This window comes from Aphanomyces astaci, assembly GCF_000520075.1.
Source record: "Aphanomyces astaci strain APO3 unplaced genomic scaffold supercont1.5, whole genome shotgun sequence".
Lineage (NCBI taxonomy): Eukaryota > Oomycota > Saprolegniomycetes > Saprolegniales > Verrucalvaceae > Aphanomyces > Aphanomyces astaci.
This window is the reverse complement of record NW_009798268.1, coordinates 426208-449028: the sequence shown is the minus strand read 5'-3', so window position 1 is coordinate 449028 and position 22821 is coordinate 426208. Positions and strand designations below refer to the sequence as shown.

Genomic DNA, 22821 nt, shown 5'->3' with positions numbered 1-22821 from the left:
CCGATCAGGTGTCGAAGCATATTATGTTACAGAGGCTTTTACACGACAAATAGAAAACTACGACAAATCAACATATTTAATGATAGAGTATATCGAAATGAAAAGGCTTTTCAACTTCAACACAAATCTTTTGGTGGGTTCCGAGATGCTCGCGCAACATCATGATGGGAGCAGCGGTACCACGGCAGCTGAGATGACACAAGACCATCCAACTCGATTGGAGGATCGACATGACGACGCACACGACACGCTTACACCCGTCAACGTGTCACGTGCGACCAGGGCGAGAAACGCTCCTAATTCTCTGCCCAACGCAGCTCTGGCGTACCAGGTACATGCACGACAGAGGACGAGGATGCATAGATCCACTTATAGGTTATAGTTCTATATGTCAAGCTTGCTCCTTTGTCCTCGAACAAGATCGCCACGGGATGTCCTTGTACAGTGTGGGTTCGACATTGTATTCAAGTTCGTCTTGACAGTTTAGTTGTTCAATTCATCCACGGAAGCATCGTCGGGGCGATACTTTGTCGGATCGATGCGATACCTATGAGCATGATCAGTCGGGATTCGAGGCTATAGCCTTTACATGTTGCCATATTGAATCGTGGGCGTATGGTCGCTGTCGACATCCACAATGCACACGGCCATGGCTACAAGTTGTTGTGTTCCTCGTAAAGAAAATCAACCGACGACACAATGAGAACACGTACTGCTTGCATCCAGCATGCGATATGTGATCGTGACCATCGAGTCATGCAGGCAAAAGTTGAAGATCGCTACACTCGCTTCGGGCTTAAACAAGCCGTGGCATGTGGCGCCTTCGAAGCTCCACTCCATGAACGTGCCCTTGTCGTCGGGAATGAACTATCGTCGGAAGGAATTCAGTACAAATATCAAGTCGAACAACCCCTTGGAAGGCATGAACCTGAATCGTATATGCAGCTGTAAGCTCGTTCTTCCGAAGGCCGCGTCCAAACGACCACTTGAGAAACCTAGCACCAAGTCAACGTGTGGTCATGGAGGAACGAATGCGTGATGGCTCAGTGCGTACGTACTTGGTGTTGGGTTGCTTCGCGGCGGTCGTGTCTTCTTCAATGACCACGACGTTGTTGGTCGTGCGAACGTGACCAAAGGTCGACCCAAAGTTCCTCCATTCTAACGTCCGCTTCCACGTACCCACAAGGTATGCGCTGAAGTCGCCGTCCTTCACCTCGTACCGCGTCGTGCTCATGGTCTGCTGAGTTCTCCTCGCGCGAAATAGTGGATGATCGAAAATGAATTAGAAAGCTCAGTTTTATTTTAGATCCAACAAATACAATTGAACTTCAGTATGAAAACACAAGGAGTAATTAAAATAGAGCGAGCTATTGTATATATTGAACGTGGACGACTTGCTTTGACGATGTCAACTCAAAATGACCTCCAACGACAAGCCGGACGCAGGGTCCACCGCGTGGAGCTGTCGATTCCGCAACGCGACTCGATAGGGCGTATCCCCATCCATCGTATGTGCTGTCTTATCTGCTCCGTTATCCACCAAGACAGCAGCCACTGCTGCATGTCCTCTCCCTGCAGCCACATGTAGGGCAGTCGATCCGTCCTCGGGCTAGTCGCAACCATGCCATTCTTAATGCAGTTTAAGTCGCAACGTGACGTACGTCCTTATACGACACAGACGCCCCCGCGTGTAGGAATTTCCGCACAATGTCGGGATGGCCCTTGTCCACCGTCGCGAGCCACAAGGACGTCCCATGCCGCTACGTTTACATGACACCACGGCTCAGTAATGGTTCATCCTGCAGTCATGATGAATACCGTAGTACCCGAGGCTGCATTGGCCCCATTCACCAGCAAATACCCCACAACGGGCGCGTGGCCTTCCTCGACTGCAAACATGAGTGCCGACACGCCATATTTCTACCACTTGTCCATTGCACACTTTTGTATACCATGGCATAGTTACGTTGGTAGCGTCCACGTCGATGCCCCACGCCACCATGGCTTGGATATCGTCTAGGTTTCCGCGACGTGCAGCTTCGACGAAGTCGTCTGCCGTGAACTTGCGGCTGACTAACATCTCGTACTTCGATGAGTAGATAACTTCCACGACGACATCACACGACGGAATCAAAAGTAACGTTAGATGAAATACTACCTCGCAGCAAATGCACAATCGAGGAGTGCCCACGTTGCATGGCAAGGGCTAGCGGGGTTTTGTGTTTCGTCTACAGGAAATGCATGAGTGATTCACATATCAGATGGTGCGGACGTGCCGTCACACAAGAACCATCGGCGCCATGAGCCAAGAGCCATTCAACGATCTCGTTGTGGCCATTGGCAGCTGCAGCATGCAACGCCGTCCATTCCAGTTCCTATCCAACAACACTCGTGAGTTTCACCTGGTTGAGCTGACCTACGGAATGCGTGGCGTTGATCGGGATCGTCTCAAGCCCTGCTTTAACGTATGACACTACTCCTTTCTGCGCTGCTTCGACGAAGGCGTCGACGTCGCGGCCCTGCGCGACCAGCAGATCAAAGCGATCGACATCATGGTCGACAGTGGTTGCAAGATCCGCCATCCTCGAAACTCCTATATGTTATCGAAACGTAGTCGGATTGGCTTTCTATATTTGCGACGAAACGCCAAACCTATAAATCCGGGCGTTTCATTGGCTGGAATATACAACCCGACGACGCATTCTCTCAAGGCCATTGGTCCAAAAAAAGCAAAAGAAAAACACAACGTCGTTACTTAGTGGTTGCGCTTGGCGTTCAAGACCTTGACGACTTCGTCCATGAACGGTTCCGTGGTCAAGTATTGGTCGGGGGTGACGTTGGACGTGCCGTGGACGCAGATGGCCAAGTCCTTGGTCATGTGGCCGGCTTCCACCGTTTCGATGACGGCGGCTTCCCAGTCGTGCGTGAACTGGATCAGCTCTTGGTTGCCGTCCAGCTTGCCGCGGTGCGCCAACCCGCGCGTCCACGCGTACATGGACGCGATGGGGTTGGTGGACGTGGCCTTGCCCTTTTGGTACTCGCGCCAGTGGCGGGTGACCGTGCCATGGGCGGCTTCGGCTTCGACGGTCTTGCCATCCGGCGCCAACAGCACCGACGTCATCAACCCAAGCGAGCCATAGCCTTGGGCGACAATGTCCGACTGGACGTCTCCGTCGTAGTTCTTGCAGGCCCAGACGAACCCGCCGTCCGACTTGAGCGCCTGCGCCACCATGTCGTCGATCAAGCGATGCGTGTAGCTGATGCCCGCGGCGTCGTACTTGGACTTGTATTCGCTTTGGTACACTTCTTCAAAGATGTCCTTGAAGCGACCGTCGTACTTCTTGAGGATCGTGTTCTTCGTGCTCAAGTACAAGTCTTGCTTCTTGGTCAACGCGAACGCCAAGCACGAGTGCGCAAACGCGTAGATGGACTCGTCCGTGTTGTACATGGCCAAGCCGACACCGGCGCCTTGGTAGTCGTACACTTCCCACGATTGCGGCTTGCTGCCGTCGGCGGGGGTGAACGTCATGTTGAACTTGCCAGGGCCAGGCGCGACAAAGTCCGTGCACTTGTACTGGTCACCGAACGCATGGCGACCGACCACGATGGGCTTCTTCCACCCAGGCACCAAGCGAGGCACGTTCGAGATCACAATGGGTTCACGGAACACCGTGCCGTTCAAGATGTTACGAATCGTGCCGTTGGGCGACTTCCACATCTGCTTGAGCTTGAACTCCTTGACGCGCTCCTCGTCGGGGGTGATGGTCGCACACTTGATGCCGACGTTGAACTCCTTGATCGCGTGCGCCGCATCGATCGTGACTTGATCGTTCGTCTGGTCGCGGTGGGGCAAGCCCAAGTCGAAGTACTCGATCTTCAAATCCAAGTTCGGGTGCACAAACTTGGCCTTGATTTGGTCCCAAATCACACGGGTCATCTCATCCCCGTCCAAGTCCACGATGGGGTTGGCGACGGCGATCTTCTTCACCGACGAGACTACATGAAGAATTGACAAAGCATGAGATACATATACACGGAGTGGGTATGGCAGCGGTGCCTACGTACACGAGCGGCGGGCGGCAAGAGTCTTGGCAAGCATGGCGACAGCTAAGCGTCGAAATGAACAATGGCGAAATCCCCACGAAATCCCCAGCCAAATCCAACCCCACATGCTCGTTGCCTATTGAATCCTCTTGAAGGAGGGACGCCGTCACAACGACGTGGTAGAGGACCTCATGTTTAACCATACAAAAACCAAGGTATATTCGGAGTTGCCTCAATATACTGTAAAACGTCGGTACATTGGTATATGTGGATTCATCCGACATGTCAACCCCCTCTTGTATTTGTAGTGGGTGAGACAATCTGCGTCGTTGATTGGCTGATTTTCAATTTGAAATTTGATTGGTGCATTCGATTTGTTGACATTATATGATTGGCTGGAGGATATTGAAGCAACCACTCAGACGATGTGGCTTGTTGACTGGATCGAGATCATCGTGCCACTCATATGGACGGGTGTCACGACTTGGGATATGGGGCAGAGTTTGTCTGTAAGTTGTTTTAGGAAGATGCAACCTCCACGTTGGTCCTTTGCTCCGTCTTGTTTGATGCGAAGCGTGGCAAAGCGTCACGATGTGTGATGCGAATGAGTATAAATACGGACAGTTGGCCAACCAAATTAACAACTGGCGACGGAAATTTCTTCTGGCAATTCTTGACATGCATTGCTTTGTCAATGGATTGAACGGCGGCATACCAAGCTACGTTCCAATTTACAGGCAGGTACTGTATTAATAAATAATGAACCTTTTGCAGTTAAAACGGACACACATCGGCAGATTAAAAAGTAATTGTTAACGGTGGTGTGCCCAACTAAAACCTCGTGTGCCCGTTTACGTTTGGCGACTCGAAAAAGTGTCGTGTGCCGATTGGAAACGAACACCGCAACTCTCTTCGTACACTAATATAGTACTCGTACACTATGTAAGTTAATAATATTAATACTACGTAGTAATAATAATTGTTATCGTACCTAAACAACGAGTATAAAAGTAACAGTCCTGTGAGTCCGTTACGATATTTGAGTTCTGACTTGTGGAGCTGGACAGTGAATATCAATCAATTCGCGCGCGCTTTCGTTTCTACTACGGTACACTTCAACCTTATCCAATATTCGAACGCTTTCGCGCTCACTTGTCAATTTAGGCATGTGTTTACATGAGATCGTCTTTTGAGTGTTGTCCAGCCGACAGTTTCGCGTGGATCGGTTACTGGCGGCATCAGCTGAATTACGAGTGACTGCGACACCAGCATTTGATCATGGGACGAACGACGGCCCCCCAACGATGCAAGTGGGTCACGCCGAGCTTGTGCATGGCATGTACATTTCACCTCTTCTGACCCGATTCCAAGGGCTGGAGGCGGTGGCAGGGTTCTGTACATGCTCGTGTCGGTTCTCGCCCAAGTCTGCTGTTTCCGTACCTCGCCAACGATATGTGTTGGCCAGAGTTCAATTATACCAAACGTTCTTGGGGGACCTGTGCAACCTGCGCTTGGGGACGTCGGCGTCCCCCGCATTTGGCTTGCTCGCGCACTCCATTGCACTGGCAAAAGACTACAGCTCGCCGTCATCCGTCGTGACTCAGAGCCCGACGGGTCGTGCTCGAAAGCACCACAGGCTTGAAAGACATCATCCAAGGCATCCACGCCAGTGATCAAAGACAACATGCGAACACTGGTGCAGTACTGTTGGGTGGACGTGTAGAAGCGGTTCGAGATGGCCAACACCACCGCGAGGCAAGTGAGGTGTCCCTCCACCGACAGCGACAACACCGCGGTGCACCTGGAAGCAATCTTGCGCAACTTCCGGTGGTCGGATGTAGTGCACGAGTACGGAGGCGGGGATGATGGGGGGAGTTCAACACGGCGATCGCGTCCGGCGTCCGGGAGCTTCGGGGGGGCATCGACTGGCTGGCGTCCGTCCCCGATGCGTTTGCCGATGTGGCGTCGGAGGCGGCGTTGTGGCGGTCCAAGAACGCCACGAGGTGACAGCTCCCGTGGCAGAACACGTGACAACCGGGAGTCGAAGAGACTATCCGCGTGGAGAATGCCCTTGGCATGCACCAGCACTTTACGATCAAAGCGCTAGTGTACGAACACCGCGGGTCCGGGTGGAAGACGTCGCTGTTGTACTACGGCCTCTGGAACGACCTGACGTTTGCTATGCAAGCAAACCGATCGTTGGTTCGCAACACAACCAAGTATTCGTACGAAGAAACCGTGTTCCCTGCCTACGCCGGGGTGTCGCTGTCGTCCGTGTCGGCCGTGCCGTGACAGGTGAGTGTGGGTCCGTTTGGCACGATCGACGCCAAGCTCGTGGTGTGCCCCCCACGTGTCCTCGGCCAACTTGCTTGCCTTTGAAGCGATGTTCACAGCTGTGTGTTTGGCGAATGCAACAACACGGCACATCGCGCAACCGATTCCCGAACCCGGGAAGCCCATTAACCCCACGCCCGCGGCGTGGTCGGACCGACGGCTGGCCTACTACAGCGCTAACCCGCTGTGCCTGCCCAACGGCGCCGGCACCATGCTGCTCGTCCAGGAAGTTTTCACTTTTGAAGACCCGTTATAAGCCAGGATCGATTTACCATGAGGTGGACACGACACAGCGTGGCGTTTGCACGGCAGCAACCCTAATCATGCCAAAATCCAAAGCCGGTTGGAATTTGTCCGTCGCCACTACGTACGCACTGGTGTCCACAAGTTCACTCTCATCCTGTTTGCGGGGAGTGGCCACCACTGACTTGGTCGTCGGCGTTGTGGCGCTCAACTCGTCCAACGAAACCGCCCTCCGCGAAGTTATGCGGGCGGTGCGTTTGGCTCAATATGGGGTGAATGCGTCGTCGAGAATGTACTTTTCCGTGCAGCAACCCGTGGTCCTATCGTCCGACGTGGCGTGGTCGTTCTTTGGATGGGTGATGCTACACGACTGGGTGAGTCAGCGGCACGAAGTCGTGCTCTTTGAAGGCGACACGGGGCGGTCACTCACTCTCATTTCAAGGGCAGTGCCCATCCAGGCGTTCTCTCCTCCATCGATAGGGGGATCTACCTCCGCGCGATTTCGCTGTACATAACGTACAGCTTTGCGGTCGTAGCGGCCATGCTGCTCGTGTACGACGCGTCCGTTCGGTTCCAAATGCTCGGCCGGAACCTGTTTCGGTTCAACCGCGTGGCGGGGTTTGTCTGGATCGGACGCACGCTACTGCTTGTGCGGGGCATGACCAGCGTGATCTACCTCAGTACGTCCAACCTGTCGGTCGCCAACGCAAACGGCCTCGTCTTCTTTGCGTGGCAGCCGCGATCGATGGCCACGCATCTCGTCGTGACGGGGGAAGCCACGTGGATCGCGTACGTTGTCCAGAATTTCCTCTTCGCGTTTGCGAGCAACCACGCGTACTACGCCGCGCCATTGAGCTCGGCATTGTGCAGGGCGGTGCTATTCCTGGCCAACGAGATCGCCCCGTTGCAGGCCTCTGCGACTCTGGAGTAGGCCAAACAGGTGGCGTGCACCAGTGGATCCGTGGAAATCGGCTAAGCGCGCCAGGTGGTGCAACATGTGACCGGGGAGTTGGCCATGCCGCGGCGGTGTACATGGGGGTCGTCGTGTTCAAGTGGCGGCGGCATCCGCCCCCCATGTCACTGATGATTGCCGGGGCGTCCGAGGCGTACTTGGACTTTGTCTCAAATACATCGACACCTGTCGATTTCGACAGCGTGATGAGCGGGATCCTCGGCCTGCGGCTCTTCCACGTCACGTACGCGTTTGACGTCAAGTCATGGACGTTGCGCAGCCACGACATTCAGCGCGGTCGGCGGTTGAGTCAGCAGCTCAAGCTGTCGCATGCCCCGACGGTGGTCAAGTCGATAGTGGTGCTAGAAGGAGAAGAAAATAGAGGAGGATTTTGTCCAGGCGCTTTCTGCGGCGGGACAGTCTCCTCGCGCTCGGGTGCCTGATGTACGATGACGTCGCTGGCCAGCAGTGTCGTGTTCATCGACGCTACACGCGTCAACATGGTCAAAGACTTTTGGTGGGCCACGTTCAACTAGTCCGGCACGCAAGCTTTCTTGGGCCACTGGTTTACCAAGCGAATGTTGGTGTTTGGACCAAACAATACCATTAACAACCCCGACGACATTACCCTTCACAAGTATGGCGACTTGATGCTGTACAACTCGACCTCGTCCCCCGTGTCCACCAGCACCCTCCACGTGAAAGCGATCCAATTCAGCCTTCTCAACTCGATCCCCCTTGCCATCGACGGCCTCCGTCGCATGGACGATGCATGTTACCGTGGCTAGCCAATCAATACTGCTGGCTCGACTTGAATCGGACGTTTCCCATGGCCAACACCTCCTCCCGGCAACTGCGACGCAGCGCACGATACGCATCCAACGGCGCCGTGTACTTGGAAACGGCGCTGCCGAACATTGTGCTCTCCGACTTTTTCGCGTACGACCTCCAACACTACACGACCCACGCGCAAAACTACAAGCGCGTCGGCCTCGTCAAGGCGTTAGCAATTCAAAATGCATTTGGCATGTCGTTTCCCATGACGATCCAGTCCAGCCAAGGGCTGTTTCAATTTGTCGTCGCAAACCACATACAAACTGTGCTGGGTGGGGGCTCGCCAATGACCTAGCCCTGGTCACGACCAACGTGTCGGCGGCCACCGGCCTCAGTCTTGTCGCCTCGAGAGACAACTTTGCCTATGCCGACGTATCGCTGGAGCAGTAGATGACCGCAAACCTGCTCTTGACGCAGCCATTTCACCGCGTGACTGTCATGTTGAGGCGGCTACTGGGGCCATTCGGATATATCGACGCTCGGTACGTCCCTTGCCCAGACTCGCTCAAGGTTGTTATGGCCCGTATGACGGAAGCAATCGTGGAGCGGCTGGCCGACAACGACGAGCATCCCGTGTTCATGTCGTCTTGGCAAACGCGCCAGTCGCCTTGGATTGGCCTGAGTCGCATCTCGGGTAACTTGCTGTGTCCGACGGCCAGGCGATCGCAGGCACGATCTCCATCGTCTCGCTGTGGGGAAATCGCGGTTGCGGCAGCCTCGCCCACACGATCAACCCCACGCGGCTGTCCAACCGGCTGTCCAACCTCGTTACGGCCATCATTTCTTCAAACAGCACGAACGCATCAGCTATGTGTGAAAACGAGTACAAGACGCCGGCCGTGTGCCTGTCCGTCCTGTAGGCGTCGCGGACGTTCGCGGCCTCGTTCCTGCCCGCGGACGTTATCGCCGCCGAATGGGTCATGGCTGGGCGTACTGCGGCTGCCGCCGACATGGGTAACGTCTGGCTCCTTCAGTCCCAGTGTTCGACGGGGGACGTGCTCACGCGCCTGCTGTTCTTTGACAACTCGTTTTCGTTCTTTTTGTGGGGGTTCGCCTACGACTGGAGACTTGTCGGCGGGAGGTGGTGTCGTTTGAAGGGGACCTCGGGCGCCTCGTGCTTCTGAGCACGTCGACTTTCACCAGCGCCCTCAAGATCCCTGCCAACGCCGCGCTCAACTTTCGCGGGTGCGTCGTGTATATCACGACCCTCCTCGCGTGTGTGGCGGGAATGGCGACTGTGTACATCGTCGCTAGCCTCGGCCGCTGCTGTTTCTTCGGTCGATGGTGGCCATCGGCATGCTCAGCACGGCGTCACTGAACTGCGCCAGCTCGGCCTCGTCACGGTCTTTGCGACCAATCAGTTTGAATGGTACATACTGTTACTGGCGAGGTTGCGATCGCCTTCACGGGGGCGTACACGATGACGCACGTACGACAGCCTCCTCCTGTGGGTGGTTGCGGCCATGGTCAGCGTGTATTTCCCCGTGACGCGTTTGGTTTCTGTGACACGGGCCTGCGACGCGGTGGCAATGGATTTCCAGCTGTCGTGTCACGCGGGCGTCGTGCGCAGTGGTAGCCCCAAGCGGTTCGTCCAGCTCTTGGCCATCGGCGTCGACTGCATGGTGTTTTCATACGTGGTTGAGCGAGTGAGGAGACGACCACACAGGAAAAACGCACGCGCCAACGTGTCGCTGCTGCTGTCCGCGGCAGGCAAGTCTACTTGCGCTCGACCAATGGCAGAACGCTGACTGCGTTTACCTCGACAAGGCGTCCGCCGTCATCTCGGGCGTGCTCTGCGTACAATTTCGAGGTCATTTCTACCACTTGGACATCAAACTGTGGCGGACGTTTGTGATCACCCACACGACCGAGTTTCCACAAGACCATGGGTTTCGAGATCGGGCCTAGCATGCGTTTCCGCTGTTTTCGTCGTAACATCAAGTTGGAGGGGAGGGGTTGCAGGGCATTTTTGGCGGGCTTTTTAGCCGTAGTCATGTTGGCTTGAAAAAATTCAATTTGTTTGCTAAAACCTTTTGAGGTCAGATTTATCCTGGTAACGTTACTCGTATTTCGATATTCCTGGCACCATGCATAGAATTAATTGTAAATGTCGTAACAGCCATCGTTCGTACACTAACTGCTGGTCGTATTATTGGACTTTTTCGCATCCATTTATCACATTGATATTATGCGTTTATGAAATGAATCAGAATATTATCTTATGGAGTTTAACGCGTAGATTTTATTCATGACCGTTACTCTACTCTATTGGTCACCTGGTTTCAAACGTGTTTTACCCCAATGTTTCAACGCGCCGAACAATCGCCGGACCTTCCAAATTTCATATAAAAGTAAATTGAAGTGGTACAGGGAATGACGTATTAAACGCCCCCGTGGTACTAAAATTTCGTATTGATTAAAGTATTGAAATTTCGAAGTAGTTTGTCCCAATACACAATTGAAATGCCAATTCGAAGTACCACGGGGGCGCTTAATACGTCATTCCCTGTATCTTTGTGACTGCAATACTACAATCAATCTTTTTCGCCAATAAAATCGCAACCTTCATCTTTGTAGCCAATCATATCCTTTTCTCGATTAGTTGGCGAGTTCATGGCACAATATACTAACTTATTCGAAGTAATTCACAGTGAAAATACGTTTTATAGTAAAACCTCCTATATCTGATTTGGCAGTTGACGTGCACCATACACTGTACAAGTACTATTAATATTACGTCATCTATCCCCTTAATCCGGATACGATCAAGCATCCGAATAATGTTTGGAGCATCCGAATTGTATTTTTGCAATTTCGCGCGCTGGATTGACGTGATGGCGCCGCCGCTTGAGTATACGTTGCCGCTAGGGACGGTTAATCGGATAGTGAAGGAGTGCTTGGGTAACAAGGCTGGAATGACGAGGGAAGCGAGGGAGACCGTTCAAGCTGCAGCTGGCGTGTTCATTCTGTACCTGACCTCGGCGTATGTCCATGTGGAGTTCACGAGTTGACTTCATGCAGGGAGTGTGTCTAGGGCGAACGAAGAGTGCAAAGCCAAGAAGCGCCAGACAATCTCTGCTCAAGATGTCATCAAAGCCTTGCACGATGTCGACATGGATTCGTTTGTTACACCCTTGGAAACCTTTCTGCATGCTACCAAGTCGACGAAGAAACCTGTCGTGAAAGCAAGTCCTTCCATCGATGCACCCCCAGAACACGAAGACAACGTAGCTCCCGACACGTCCATCGAAGAAGACGACGAAGAAACCAAGGACGAGCACATTCCGGACGATGACATGAACGAGCAAGACGACTAATACAACTATATTTCGTCCATGTCGACATCTCCATCGGCGGCGTGTGTGGTGGTGGTTGCTCGGACTTCCATCGACCCTTTCGTGCGCCGCATCTCTACGACCATATGCATCTCCGTCAATCATCATCTTGTTCCATGCACACGTCCGTACCTCCATGCGCAATCACGGCCAATGCCGCGCCATGAACCGCTTCCCTCGCTTGTGTATATGGCAACCCCACAAGCATGCCAATGTTGACAACATCGTAGGGCGATCGCAGCAGCATTTGCCGCACGGCGCCGCTCGAAAATACCACGTTCCGTCCTTTGGTCAGGCGAAGGAGACTGCTTGCGTTCGAGAAAAAGTACCGCCGCCCATTCGAATCTACCCGACGATTCAGTTCATCACATTCATATCTATCATGATATGCATCGCGCACCAACCTCCCAGCGCGTGCATGTACTTGATTTCAAAGCAAATGCCTCGCGCGATGGCTGCGTCTACCTACGTTCACATGTTCCATGAGATGGGGACGACGAGAATGAGAGGTCTACCATCGGCTTGCGCAGCTGGAACGGTACACGGCATGTCATGTCGAACGAAATGAGGTCGATGTCGGCATGTTCGCAGAGATATTGAAATACGCGGCCGGACAACGCTTCCACGGCCACAATGTCGTACGCCTGCACGCTCTTGTTGGAGTTCTACGCATGGAATAACAACTCAAATTATCTCGAACCAGGCGATGTCATGTCCTACCAACGACCGCAATGCGTTCATGTCGTCGCATTGAAGTGTCACGCGCTTCAATTGACGAACAAACCCGTCGACCGGGACAGACGACGGCGCATGGCCATCAATTATCCTCAGTCCATGCAATTGAGGCTTGGTTTTCTTGGACTGTTTGAGCTCCCACAGCCGCACGTCGTCGACCGCGGCCGGAGCGCGCTTCAAGTCGCACTCGACGTTCAACGCAATGCCACCAATTCCTACTGCAGATATGGCCATCAGCTACAGATCACAGGCACATAGGTAGGCGAATGTTTCTTGTACATCGAGCCACTTCGATCAAGTAATTCGACTGCTGGTCCGCCGCCACGGCCGCCGGTACGTTCAGGTCCCAGTACATGCTTGTTGCTTTGGTTGGAAACACTTATTTGCTGTATCTACCAATAGAAAGGCACATGAAGTGTAATATTAACCAATCCAATCCAATACAATTTTAAACCAATCACAAGGCTATATGAATCAGTAAACAGCCAATCAAACGACGAGTTGGCAAAACGATGTTTTGTAACAGCAACCTGAAACGTCTTGACGCCAAGCCGCCTCCTCGCGCACCTTCCCGCCAGTCCGTGCGGTGTATGGATGTCCAGAGGGTTCATAAATGTCGACATCATACACTCCCATTGAGCCGCATGCTCAACAGAAGGTTCTCACTACCGTAGAACCAGCTGCAGATGACGACGGAGTGTCCCCCGAGGAAGAAGCCGACGAGGACGACACGCCGACACCCTCCCACCGCGAACGGTTTGAATGGTTTGATGCAAATCCAGACCTCGAGGAGTGCTGCACTGCGAACGGTCTCACGCGGAAGCAATTTGTCCGTCGCGGGGACCGCGTGACGTCGCTCGAGATGTTCCTCGGGTTCTGGGCGTCCATGCGGTCGGTGCGGTACTTTGGGTTGCTGCAGCACTTGTCGATAGTCAAGCACCCGACGATCACGACCATCGACGGTCTGGAATGCTGTCCGCTACTGGAATCCCTTCGCATCATCGAATGCGGCCTCACGCATATTTCGAATCTCAGCGCGTGCGTCAAGCTCACGCACATCAATTTGAGTTCCAACCACATTGGGAAGATCGAAAACCTATCCACCCTTACGTCGCTCCAAGTGTTGTGGCTTAACGACAACCACATCCGACGACTCTCTGGGTTGAGCGAATGTGTTCAACTCAAGCAGCTTTGGCTGGCCCGTAACGACCTCGACGAGCTCGAGTCGGGCTTTGAGGCCAACAAGCTGCTCGAGGATATCAACGTTGCCTCCAACCGACTGCACTCATTTCAATCGCTCCACGGGCTAAACAAGCTCCCCGCGCTTCGGTCGCTCAGCTTGAGCGATCCCCACTACGGCGACAACCCCGTGTGTCGGCTGTGCAACTACCAAACGTACCTGCTCTGCCAGCTGCCGGCGCTGATATACCTCGACACGATCGAGCTAACATCTACCAACAAGCAAGTGGCCGACACGACGCTCATCAAGAAGCGCATGTACTACAACATGCGCATCAAAACCATCAAGCGCAACGTGACCAACTGCGTACGCAAGGCGCGGGCTTGCTTTACCGACCACGTCCACTACCTCAACTTTAACCTGAACGCGCTCATGCGGGAGCTAAGCGACTTGGAAAAGGAGCTTCACTTGGAAACGCTACCACCGTCGGCTGCCACGCTGTCATCCCTGCCCAACTTGCCCAACAACGCCCTCACCATCAAACGCGACTGCATCGCCCAGTACATTCAAGAAAAGATGACTGTGCTGCACTCGATGACGGCCGCGTTTCACTCGCTCGTAGCTACGTTGGCACTGCTCAGTGAAAAGACCATCCGGCGACTCGTGCTCGAGCTCAACACGGGGGGAAACATCCGACTCGAAGACGGCACATCCGCCGACGTGTGGTACACGAGTTGTGTCGACTTGGTGAAATCCCGCGCGTTCGTGGCCGACCTGCACGTGTTTGGCGTGCGAGACGTCCACGTACTCCGCGTCGCCCGAATCAACAACCGGTACCTGCGCAACCGGTTCCAAGAACGCATGGACCAAGTGCTGGACGGGCCCGACGACCACGTCAAGGAGAACGTGACCAAGCGAGGCGTGACCGTCAAGGACTCGGCTGCGGCGGCGACCGCCAAGACGGGGGACGGAAGAGTGCTGGAAAACGCGCTCGAGTACTTGTTCTACTCACAGCCGCCGATATTGGACCACATGGCGACTCCGGGTGGCGTCACCATGCGCGAACAAGAGCACGCTGTCGAGTGCGGACTCCGCGCCGTGGACGAGTATGCGGGGGTGGCGGACGGCGGGATCAAGCTGTCCAACTCGCTGGCGGCGCTCGACTTGCCGCGGTTGGCCACGGCGCTGCATGTAAAAGGCACAAACCGTATCGACCCGACGGAATTGGCCCCGTTCGATGCGTTTGGGTGGGACACGCCGACGGAGCTGACGCTGCCGATGCGGTCCGCGTACCGCCGCGGGGACTGGAGGTTGCCGCCGGGGGTGGTTCTGATCGCCAAGGTGTTCCTGGGTCACACGCGGCAAGTGCCAAGCATGTCCAAACTCGCGCAGGTCCAGCAAGAGTACGCCGCCGACGGAGGCGACTTGCAGTGTCTGCAGGTGACCAAACCCGCCGACCCCAAGCAAAAGTGCTACTTTGTGCTGGACGAGGCGCTGATATTGCCAGAGTACTTGGTCGAGTACGAGTATACAAGTAGTACCACCATGAGTAGTTGTTGTCGGGATGGAATGGGTGGCCCAGACAAGGTTGCCATAGACACTGCTTTGAAACCAGACACAGAAGCGCTTCAAGACATGGGCGAAGCGTTCGTCCTCACGGATGCATTTTACAACAAGTACAAGCTCACGTTTGCAGAGCCACTTCTAGAGCAACACTTGCTCGAGGACAGGTCCAAGGGGCTGATCCAAATGGACCCGGCGATCGCCCGTCGCCATGCCGTGATGGGTCACAACGCCGCCGCTACGATTACGCCGGCGTTCATCTTGGAAACGTCCAGACAACAGGATCTGACGCTCATGGTGGAGCTCAACCTGACGAGCTGCGGGTTGAAGTCGCTCCACGGGTTCATCGCGTGCCCGCTCGTACACCTTGAGATGCTCGTGCTCAGCTTCAACGAGATCCGCCGGATCGAATGCCTGGACGGACTCGTGGCGCTGCGGGTACTCGACCTGGGCTACAATATCCTCCGGGGCATCGATAACGTCACCGGACTCGCTGCGCTCCAGTCGTTGCTATTGAACAACAACCTGCTCTACCGCTTCGACGACGTTCAAGCTTTGAGCCATCTGCATCTTCGCACGCTTGACATGCGCAACAACGCCATCTGCGATGCCAAAAGGTAAGCCCACATATAATAATATATATATATAAAGCAAAGAGTGTATATAGATGATGATACTGTAGGTATCGGCTTAAGTGCCCGCTGAGTGATTGTAACTTTACAGCGTAATATCAATATGTAGGTATCGGCTGCATGTGCTTCAGCGGTTGCCGCAGCTGCATACCCTGGACATGGCACCAGTGACAAAGACCGAGCTAGACACCGCCATGAAATTATGTACAGCCCTAACGCCACTCAAGATCTGGACGGGGTCTCGGCTTGCGAATACCCGCCAACGGGGGGTGGTGTCGACGCTGGACTTGTTTCAAACAACGTATGGCAAGAAGAAGCGACCGACCTCTACTCGTACACAAAATGCGACAACGTTTGACCAGGATGCGATGATGTTTGACGAAGACGGCGCGTGGTGGAGCGAAGTGGACGAGCTGCACGTGAACCACGAGCTGCTGACCCAGCTGACCCACCTGGACAGACTCACGCAGTTGCGCGTAGCTTCCTTCTCGGACAATGACATCACGTACATCGACGGCCTCGGCATGTGCACCCGCATGGAGGAACTTGAGCTGGTACAGATATATATTATATATATGATCTGTTGTATCGTTATGCAGGGATGTGATGTGGTGATTGTGTGCATTGAATGGATCGTGGCAATATATATATATATATATATATATAAACAAACATATATATAAATAAACAAATATATATATATATATATATATATAAACAAACAAATATACATATATATATAAATAAACAAACAAATATATATATATATATATATGATGAGATAGGATGAATTATATATGATATGGGGAGTAGGATAACAATCAAATCATGACGATTGAAAACTTGGACACGCTCGTGCAGTTGCGTGTATTGGACTTGGGCAAAAACAAACTCACGAGTTTGAAAAACCTCGACGCACTCGTCAACTTGAAACAAGTACGTTGTCATGAAAAATCTCAGAAATTTATAAGTATATATATATATATATATATAACATCGGAATTGTAGCTGTCGTTGGAAGACAACGAGATTACGTCGTTGCAAGGGTTGACGCATTTGGTGCGGCTCATGGAGCTGTACATTGGCAACAATCACATTTCAAACCTCAAGGAAATCCTGGTACCACAAACATATACATTTATTCTCTTCTCATGGTTTAATTATTCTATATATATAAATTGTAATGAATCATTTATGATGTACTGTACGTCAATATTATATATATATATATATAAAGGTACAATATATTGACGTATATATATATATATAAATCATAATGAATCGTTCATGATGTATATCATACCTTTATATATATATATATAAATCACAATGAATCGTTCATGTTGTATATCATACCTTTATATATATATAAATCATAATGAATCGTTCATATATATACACCTATGGGTAGCACTTGAAATCACTGCCCAAGTTGATCATTGTCGACTTTTCTGGCAACGGTCTGTGTGCTGACGACGAGTACCAACTGTACACGATCTACAACCTCCGCCGTGTTAAAGTACTCGACGGGGTCAGCGTCACAGCCGAACTGCAAAACAAATCCAAGCAAGCGTACAGCGGCAAGCTCACGACGGACTTTTTGATCGAAAAGATCGGCCACGCGTTCAATCGGATCCAGGAAATGGAGCTGTCAAGTTGTCGGATCCGAGAAATTGGATCCCTTCACGGGTATATATATATATATATATATTATTTATATACATATTATATTTTTACATGTATATATACATATATACATATTATATTTATATATGTATATATACTAGTGTATTTATATATATATATTCTAACCAAAGTCTACTACTCTCCGTCGTAGCGACGTGTTTGTCAACTTGAAGGACCTGAACTTGGAAAACAATTTAATTGCCGATATTTCCGGACTGGAAAAGCTCCCGAAATTGAGGGTGCTCAACTTAAACAGCAACAAAATCGACCGACTGGACAGCGTCGGCCCTGGCACGGGCGTCCTCGCATGTCCCAAGCTGGAAAACTTGCAACTGGCCAAGAACGTTGTCACAGATATGCTGATGCTGGGGCTGCAGCACCTCCCAGACTTAAAGGTCCGACCGACTTCGTCGTTGTCATATGAATATATATATATATTATACATAGGTGCTGCATTTGGATTTGTGAATCATGTCGCAAAATAGCATTCAAATCGATTTGATCCCATTTCAGCTTGTACAAACTATACTATACAAAGATCCGTATATATAATATGGTTTGTCCAATTGGACGGACAGAGTCGAGTCAAACGTTTGGATTGGCAGAAATTCACTAGAGCGTGATTTGATTGGCTTAGGCAGTTCTTGAATCCATTCTCTTACGACATTCATGAGGGTTCGCTCCAGTTTCGAATTGATTTGACAAATATATATATATATATAGGTGCTGAATTTGGAGTCGAATGACATTACGAGCATTGCGGGTCTCTCGTCGTCGCGCGAACTCAAGGAGCTACACCTAAGTAAAAATAAAATCCGCCAGTTTGAACCTCCCCCTGGTCTGTCGCTACCAAATCTCGTGCTGCTCAAGGTCGACGACAACAGTCTCCGGTCCCTTGCCAACTTTTTCTCGTTGCCGCGGCTGCAGGTACGACCTTTATGAACGCAAAGACCTGTAAAAACGCCAATTTTTTTATAAAAAAATCCCATATATTTGACTAACTTTTTATGTATATACATACAGGCCCTAGACTTGTCTAATAACCGACTGGCCGACATGGAAGAAATCGAGCGGCTGCACCTGGTGCTGCCGATCCTCCAGGAAATGTGCATCCAGAACAACCCAGTGACCAAGCGACACCTGGCTCGGTCGACCATCATCTTTCGGTACCCGTCGCTGAAGACATTAGATGGCAAGGACATCACGTTGGAAGAGCGCGAACGCATCGAAATTTTGTTTATGCACGACCGAAGTCTGGTGAATCCCACACTACCGTTGAACCTCCAGAGTACGTTTCTAGATATATATATATATAGAGAGAGAGATAGAAACATATATATAGATATATATAGATATATATCTTGTGCTTGGAGCCAAACGTTGGAGTTTTGTGTGCTGATTCACCAACTGATCGATCAAATTTTGTATTAAATATTAAAAAATACCAACGCATGCCACACTAATATAAGTCACACACGAGTTTGATGTAGTGAAAGGGTTGAAGATAGATTTTGATTGGCCACTGGAATTGTGGTCTGTGTTTTAATTGGTCAAAATTCCGTTGTCTGTCGGTTTTGGTGCTGCTTGTCATTCGGTGGAGCATCCCCCTGGGATATCGAATTAATATATATATATATGTATATAAATAAATAGATATTCGTCTGAACAGTGTGTTTATATGGTGACGGTAGCCCCGCCAATGCAATCGTCGAGTAAAACCAGCGTCAAACTCACTGCGATGAGCTTTGACTCGCTCACGGGCAGCCAGCGCCGCAAGTCGGCCAACCCCAGCAACAACGGCGTGACGCTGCTCCCCCAAGTGCCGCAGTCGTTGCAGTCCCCGATGTCGTCGACCCGCGATGAAAAGGACAAGGCGCGCGACTCGGTGGATTCGAAAGAAGACAGGAGAAAAGTACTCCCAGATACCCTCGTGAGCAGTACGATATATTTTAATAGTATGGTTGTGAAATACTTGATGTGTAGACAATCCGATGATGAATTCCGGACTCAACATGGCATTAAGTACCAGCTTTGCATCGTTTAGCCAAACCAAAAGCCTCGCCCGTCCAGGTTCACTGAATTGGTTGGACGTGATGTTGTTTATGATTCACTTTTGTAGGAGACGCCATGTACAGTAGCCCCATCGCGCCACAGAAAACGACCTACTTGGCCCAACCCACGGGCCACGTCTTCAGCTCCCGACCACCCCCAGGAAGGAATGCCGGATCGAAGTAGTACCTACCACCCATCGATTAAGCTTATCCTTTGCCATTATCACGTGCATTCGGTACTTTTATGAGGCAATATTATTGAGTAGTACTACAGTAATAGGACTATTAATATTTATATTAATGGTAAGTTACTTACTATTACAGGTCCTCTTAATATTGATAGTACTATTAATACTACGTATTAATAGTACTTATTGCAGTAATACCTCGAAGTAACACTTACGGGACAGCATTTAATATTAATACGTCGAATTATTTATATTGATTTCAAATATCCGTGACATCAGAAGGCTTGGTCCTTACTTTAGGTTCCATCCCAATGTCATCCACGCTTTGTTGATTCATAATTATATTATATTAACCACAGTATCCAAGGTTGGTATCAATATTTTTCAATGCTCTCCCGTAAGTCTGAAGTATTAGTATTTATACTTGTAGTGTCAATGGAAACACATTAGGGTATTTCAGTATTACCCTATTTGAGTATTGGCCAACGAAAGTAGCGATTGGACGAGGCCTGAGCCAATCAACTGCGATGAAGCATATTCACACCAACAATGATGATGGAAGGGAACGACCCCGTGACAGAAGTCGGGACAACCGCGACCGAGGCCAAGTCGCACAAGCGGGCTAGGAGGGAGACGAGCTTGGTTGAGAAGCTACAACTGATCCATCGAGCGGACTCGGGCAGCGTGAGCCAGCGCAAGTTGGCCAAGGACTTTAACATTGGCCTCGGCACCGTGAACAACATCTTGAAGAAGAAGGCGAATACGTTGCTGGAAGCACACGAAGGTGCGCCGCGCGAAACCAAGGTCCGAAAGAAGCCTCGCCACGAAGTGGTGGATCAGCTGGTCTTTGAATGGTTGAAGTGTGTGAAAGGACCTCACCTGACGGGCAACATGGTCAAGGACAAGGCGCTGGAACTGGCCAAGCGGATGCCGAACACCGACCACTTCAAGGCGTCCAACGGGTGGCTCGAATCGTTTTGCAAACGCCACGACATCTCGTTTCGCAAACTGCGGAAAGAATCGTCGTCCGCCGCCACCACGGTGCCCACCCTCGACGCGATGGTGCCCGACAGCGGTACCTTTGTTCACTTCCACGTACGTATCGACAATGTCCAGTGTAGGCTTTGACGAATGGACCCAATGGTTTGGGTCTATGAGCAGCGTCTTGGGGCTGTACGCAGCCGACGATATTTACAGCTGCAGCGAAACACAATTGCTGTACCAGACCCTTCCAGACACGGCCGCGCGACTACTGAAGGATCTGAAGACGCACAACTTGTCTCTTCATGAAGACACCGAGGTGGCGACGTTGTTGCTGTGCTGCAACATGTCTGGTTCGCACAAGCTGCCGCCACTGGTTGTAGGCTGCGACCATCCGTCCACGTTGTGCCAGCCGCAGGACGACGTCGGGTTCAAGCGGGCGCCGCAAGCGTGGATGACCGCAGATATCTTTCACGAGTGGCTACTGGCACTCGACTTGTCCTTGAAGCGAAAGGTGCTGCTCATCCTGCCCAGCACCCCTTGCCACTCGTCCGACTTGGACTTGGAACATGTCTCGCTAAGGGTATGTCCGTCGTTCTTGCCGTCGCAGCTGAGTCCGCTGCTGCAAGGCGTGGTGGGGCACTTCAAAGACGCGTACAGGGGCCTGCTCCTCCGACATGTGCTCGCGATGGCCCACTTGAAGAAGGACGCGCTGACCGTGACCGTCGATAGCCACCGACTGCACGCTTGGATCGTCGCGGCGTGGGCGACAGTCACCGCTACCCACTGCCAGCACAGCTTTGGCCGGCAGTCGGCGGCTCTTTCGGCGCCCAGCACGGAGCTTCAGTCGCTCTTGGCGCTGTTCCACGTGCTGTTTCCAGTGTCTGACCCGTCGCTGCTGCTGTCGTCGGTCGAGTATGTTAACTTTGACGACCACTTGCCGACGCAGCTCATGTTTACAGAAGACTTTCTCGCCCGAGACGTTCGAGAGCCCACGACTGACCTCTCAGACGCGAAAGCGTATACCCACCTGGAAGAGTTGCGTGAGTTTGCCATAACCAAACAACTACCGGCGTTGGTGACGAGCGTGAGTCAAGCTATTTTGGCCTTAGAACAGCGCACCACGGACAATCTCATTCAGTCCATCGGACTCGCACAGACATCGTACACATGGGACGATCATGACGGTTAGTGGGGTTGCTCACAGTAAGCAGACTTGGAAGTAGGGGTGCCGGTAGTCATAGTTGAGTTGGGATAGGGTGAAAACAGGGGTACCGTAATGCACAATATGGTTATTTACAATGGACGTGCTGGTATATTAAATTATCGACGGGCGGCGCTTCGTGGGTTGATCGCCGCGGAGATTGAGCAGCGCAATGAGGCCTTCGATGTCGACCATGTCGTGTTGCATAACCCCAGCATTGACCTAGGCAGAAATACAGGACAAGAAATTGATGGCTGACAGGTACCAGCTCTTCCTCCAGCTTTTCCTGGGTGTTTATCTTCTTTAGCGTATCGACACGCTTGGACGAGGATGATGCCGATGACCCTATGATCAAGTGCTGATATACAACGCTCCACGCCTACACGTATATTGCATGTCATGCTTAAGGCCATGCATTGCAAACGGGTAACCAACATTACCAGCACAAACGGAACTTTTTCGTGTTTTTCTTTGAAGGCGAGGAGATGTTCCAGTGTTATCTGGCGGTTTGACTTTTTGGGCGCAACTCGTTTGGGAGGTTCGACGGGTGCGACCGCGAGGAGATTGTCCACGACTGCCGCCACCGTTGATTGTTGCGGTCGGAAGGTCGCCGCTCGATAGATCGGCTTGGCGATCACGTGCTGCTGCTGTTTCTGAATCTCGGGGGTTCGCCATACTTGCATGAGTTTCCACAGCTCAAAGCGCAGCCGTACCGCCGACGTCGACTCCATGCCGATGAAACTGCTACGGGTAGGCAGTTACGTGTTGCATCAGAACGCTTATCGATTGGCTGAAATCAACATCAAGTAGCCAATTGATACTACTGATTCAATTCAACATCGTCTTCATTGGCTAGTAA

The 22821-nt window shown here is 51.7% G+C and overlaps 14 protein-coding genes across 15 annotated transcripts; 8 read left to right on the top strand and 6 right to left on the bottom strand.

Annotated features, from left to right (window-relative positions):
* Positions 1-483: 483 nt before the first annotated feature.
* On the bottom strand, positions 484-1234 carry H257_02934 (hypothetical protein; the record flags this gene model as incomplete). Its single annotated transcript, XM_009826773.1, has 5 exons — positions 484-547; positions 590-653; positions 714-867; positions 929-995; positions 1059-1234. 5 exons carry the CDS (start codon positions 1232-1234, stop codon positions 484-486), a joined length of 525 nt encoding a protein of 174 aa, XP_009825075.1.
* Positions 1235-1408: 174 nt separating this feature from the next.
* H257_02933 (hypothetical protein) lies at positions 1409-2582 on the bottom strand (the record flags this gene model as incomplete). The annotated part of the gene is made up of 7 exons (XM_009826772.1): positions 1409-1609; positions 1662-1760; positions 1819-1920; positions 1967-2073; positions 2159-2228; positions 2277-2375; positions 2421-2582. The coding sequence occupies 7 exons, from the start codon at positions 2580-2582 to the stop codon at positions 1409-1411; spliced, it is 840 nt and encodes a 279-aa protein (XP_009825074.1).
* A 147-nt stretch (positions 2583-2729) lies between these two features.
* Positions 2730-4294, bottom strand: H257_02932 (isocitrate dehydrogenase, NADP-dependent). Its single transcript, XM_009826771.1, has 2 exons — positions 4066-4294; positions 2730-3996 (listed from the first exon to the last, which is right to left on the bottom strand). The coding sequence occupies exons 1-2, from the start codon at positions 4169-4171 to the stop codon at positions 2756-2758; spliced, it is 1347 nt and encodes a 448-aa protein (XP_009825073.1). The 5' UTR covers positions 4172-4294; the 3' UTR covers positions 2730-2755.
* A 1054-nt stretch (positions 4295-5348) lies between these two features.
* On the top strand, positions 5349-6051 carry H257_02931 (hypothetical protein; the record flags this gene model as incomplete). The annotated part of the gene is made up of 3 exons (XM_009826770.1): positions 5349-5639; positions 5768-5881; positions 5920-6051. The coding sequence occupies 3 exons, from the start codon at positions 5349-5351 to the stop codon at positions 6049-6051; spliced, it is 537 nt and encodes a 178-aa protein (XP_009825072.1).
* Positions 6052-6120: 69 nt separating this feature from the next.
* H257_02930 (hypothetical protein) lies at positions 6121-6336 on the top strand (the record flags this gene model as incomplete). The annotated part of the gene is made up of 1 exon (XM_009826769.1): positions 6121-6336. The coding sequence occupies one exon, from the start codon at positions 6121-6123 to the stop codon at positions 6334-6336; it is 216 nt and encodes a 71-aa protein (XP_009825071.1).
* A 91-nt stretch (positions 6337-6427) lies between these two features.
* H257_02929 (hypothetical protein) lies at positions 6428-6634 on the top strand (the record flags this gene model as incomplete). Its single annotated transcript, XM_009826768.1, has 1 exon — positions 6428-6634. One exon carries the CDS (start codon positions 6428-6430, stop codon positions 6632-6634), a length of 207 nt encoding a protein of 68 aa, XP_009825070.1.
* Positions 6635-6793: 159 nt separating this feature from the next.
* Positions 6794-10133, bottom strand: H257_02926 (hypothetical protein). Its single transcript, XM_009826765.1, has one exon. It carries the CDS (start codon positions 7860-7862, stop codon positions 7299-7301), a length of 564 nt encoding a protein of 187 aa, XP_009825067.1. The 5' UTR covers positions 7863-10133; the 3' UTR covers positions 6794-7298.
* Positions 8403-8702, top strand: H257_02928 (hypothetical protein; the record flags this gene model as incomplete). The annotated part of the gene is made up of 1 exon (XM_009826767.1): positions 8403-8702. The coding sequence occupies one exon, from the start codon at positions 8403-8405 to the stop codon at positions 8700-8702; it is 300 nt and encodes a 99-aa protein (XP_009825069.1).
* H257_02927 (hypothetical protein) lies at positions 8798-9502 on the top strand (the record flags this gene model as incomplete). The annotated part of the gene is made up of 1 exon (XM_009826766.1): positions 8798-9502. One exon carries the CDS (start codon positions 8798-8800, stop codon positions 9500-9502), a length of 705 nt encoding a protein of 234 aa, XP_009825068.1.
* Positions 10134-11220: 1087 nt separating the features above from the next.
* On the top strand, positions 11221-11840 carry H257_02925 (hypothetical protein). The gene is made up of 2 exons (XM_009826764.1): positions 11221-11390; positions 11442-11840. Exons 1-2 carry the CDS (start codon positions 11242-11244, stop codon positions 11722-11724), a joined length of 432 nt encoding a protein of 143 aa, XP_009825066.1. The 5' UTR covers positions 11221-11241; the 3' UTR covers positions 11725-11840.
* Positions 11223-12848, bottom strand: H257_02924 (hypothetical protein). The gene is made up of 6 exons (XM_009826763.1): positions 12757-12848; positions 12463-12695; positions 12258-12407; positions 12147-12207; positions 11875-12087; positions 11223-11818 (listed from the first exon to the last, which is right to left on the bottom strand). Exons 1-6 carry the CDS (start codon positions 12830-12832, stop codon positions 11730-11732), a joined length of 822 nt encoding a protein of 273 aa, XP_009825065.1. The 5' UTR covers positions 12833-12848; the 3' UTR covers positions 11223-11729.
* A 143-nt stretch (positions 12849-12991) lies between these two features.
* On the top strand, positions 12992-19866 carry H257_02923 (hypothetical protein). The gene is made up of 11 exons (XM_009826762.1): positions 12992-15837; positions 15962-16406; positions 16666-16788; positions 16861-16971; positions 17264-17541; positions 17690-17933; positions 18262-18465; positions 18562-18826; positions 19230-19475; positions 19522-19608; positions 19658-19866. The coding sequence occupies exons 1-11, from the start codon at positions 13091-13093 to the stop codon at positions 19771-19773; spliced, it is 4866 nt and encodes a 1621-aa protein (XP_009825064.1). The 5' UTR covers positions 12992-13090; the 3' UTR covers positions 19774-19866.
* A 466-nt stretch (positions 19867-20332) lies between these two features.
* On the top strand, positions 20333-22053 carry H257_02922 (hypothetical protein; the record flags this gene model as incomplete). The annotated part of the gene is made up of 2 exons (XM_009826761.1): positions 20333-20852; positions 20899-22053. 2 exons carry the CDS (start codon positions 20333-20335, stop codon positions 21948-21950), a joined length of 1572 nt encoding a protein of 523 aa, XP_009825063.1. The 3' UTR covers positions 21951-22053.
* H257_02921 lies at positions 22046-22724 on the bottom strand. Of its 2 annotated transcripts, XM_009826760.1 has the most exons (3): positions 22403-22724; positions 22228-22341; positions 22046-22184 (listed from the first exon to the last, which is right to left on the bottom strand). In XM_009826760.1, the coding sequence occupies exons 1-3, from the start codon at positions 22691-22693 to the stop codon at positions 22077-22079; spliced, it is 513 nt and encodes a 170-aa protein (XP_009825062.1). In that variant the 5' UTR covers positions 22694-22724; the 3' UTR covers positions 22046-22076. The 2 variants fall into 2 exon arrangements, with proteins under 2 accessions (XP_009825062.1, XP_009825061.1); XM_009826759.1 differs by having other exon boundaries at positions 22046-22341.
* Positions 22725-22821: the final 97 nt, after the last annotated feature.

What these genes read in the sequence shown, in the direction of transcription:
- H257_02932 (XM_009826771.1), bottom strand. Translation starts at nt 4,171, where the DNA reads ATGTGGGGTTGGATTTGGCTGGGGATTTCGTGGGGATTTCGCCATTGT. An exon ending in TCTTGCCGCCCGCCGCTCGT is followed by an intron (nt 3,997 to 4,065) that starts GTACGTAGGCAC and finishes TTCTTCATGTAG; the next exon opens with TCTCGTCGGTGAAGAAGATC.
- H257_02926 (XM_009826765.1), bottom strand. Translation starts at nt 7,862, where the DNA reads ATGTCGTGGCTGCGCAACGTCCATGACTTGACGTCAAACGCGTACGTG.
- H257_02925 (XM_009826764.1), top strand. Translation starts at nt 11,242, where the DNA reads ATGGCGCCGCCGCTTGAGTATACGTTGCCGCTAGGGACGGTTAATCGG. An exon ending in ATTCTGTACCTGACCTCGGC is followed by an intron (nt 11,391 to 11,441) that starts GTATGTCCATGT and finishes GAGTGTGTCTAG; the next exon opens with GGCGAACGAAGAGTGCAAAG.
- H257_02924 (XM_009826763.1), bottom strand. Translation starts at nt 12,832, where the DNA reads ATGTACTGGGACCTGAACGTACCGGCGGCCGTGGCGGCGGACCAGCAG. An exon ending in TGAACGCATTGCGGTCGTTG is followed by an intron (nt 12,408 to 12,462) that starts GTAGGACATGAC and finishes TTCCATGCGTAG; the next exon opens with AACTCCAACAAGAGCGTGCA. An exon ending in GTACATGCACGCGCTGGGAG is followed by an intron (nt 12,088 to 12,146) that starts GTTGGTGCGCGA and finishes ATCGTCGGGTAG; the next exon opens with ATTCGAATGGGCGGCGGTAC.
- H257_02923 (XM_009826762.1), top strand. Translation starts at nt 13,091, where the DNA reads ATGTCGACATCATACACTCCCATTGAGCCGCATGCTCAACAGAAGGTT. An exon ending in GCCATCTGCGATGCCAAAAG is followed by an intron (nt 15,838 to 15,961) that starts GTAAGCCCACAT and finishes ATCAATATGTAG; the next exon opens with GTATCGGCTGCATGTGCTTC. An exon ending in TCTCGTTGCCGCGGCTGCAG is followed by an intron (nt 18,466 to 18,561) that starts GTACGACCTTTA and finishes ATATACATACAG; the next exon opens with GCCCTAGACTTGTCTAATAA.
- H257_02921 (XM_009826759.1), bottom strand. Translation starts at nt 22,693, where the DNA reads ATGGAGTCGACGTCGGCGGTACGGCTGCGCTTTGAGCTGTGGAAACTC. An exon ending in AAAAAGTTCCGTTTGTGCTG is followed by an intron (nt 22,342 to 22,402) that starts GTAATGTTGGTT and finishes ATATACGTGTAG; the next exon opens with GCGTGGAGCGTTGTATATCA.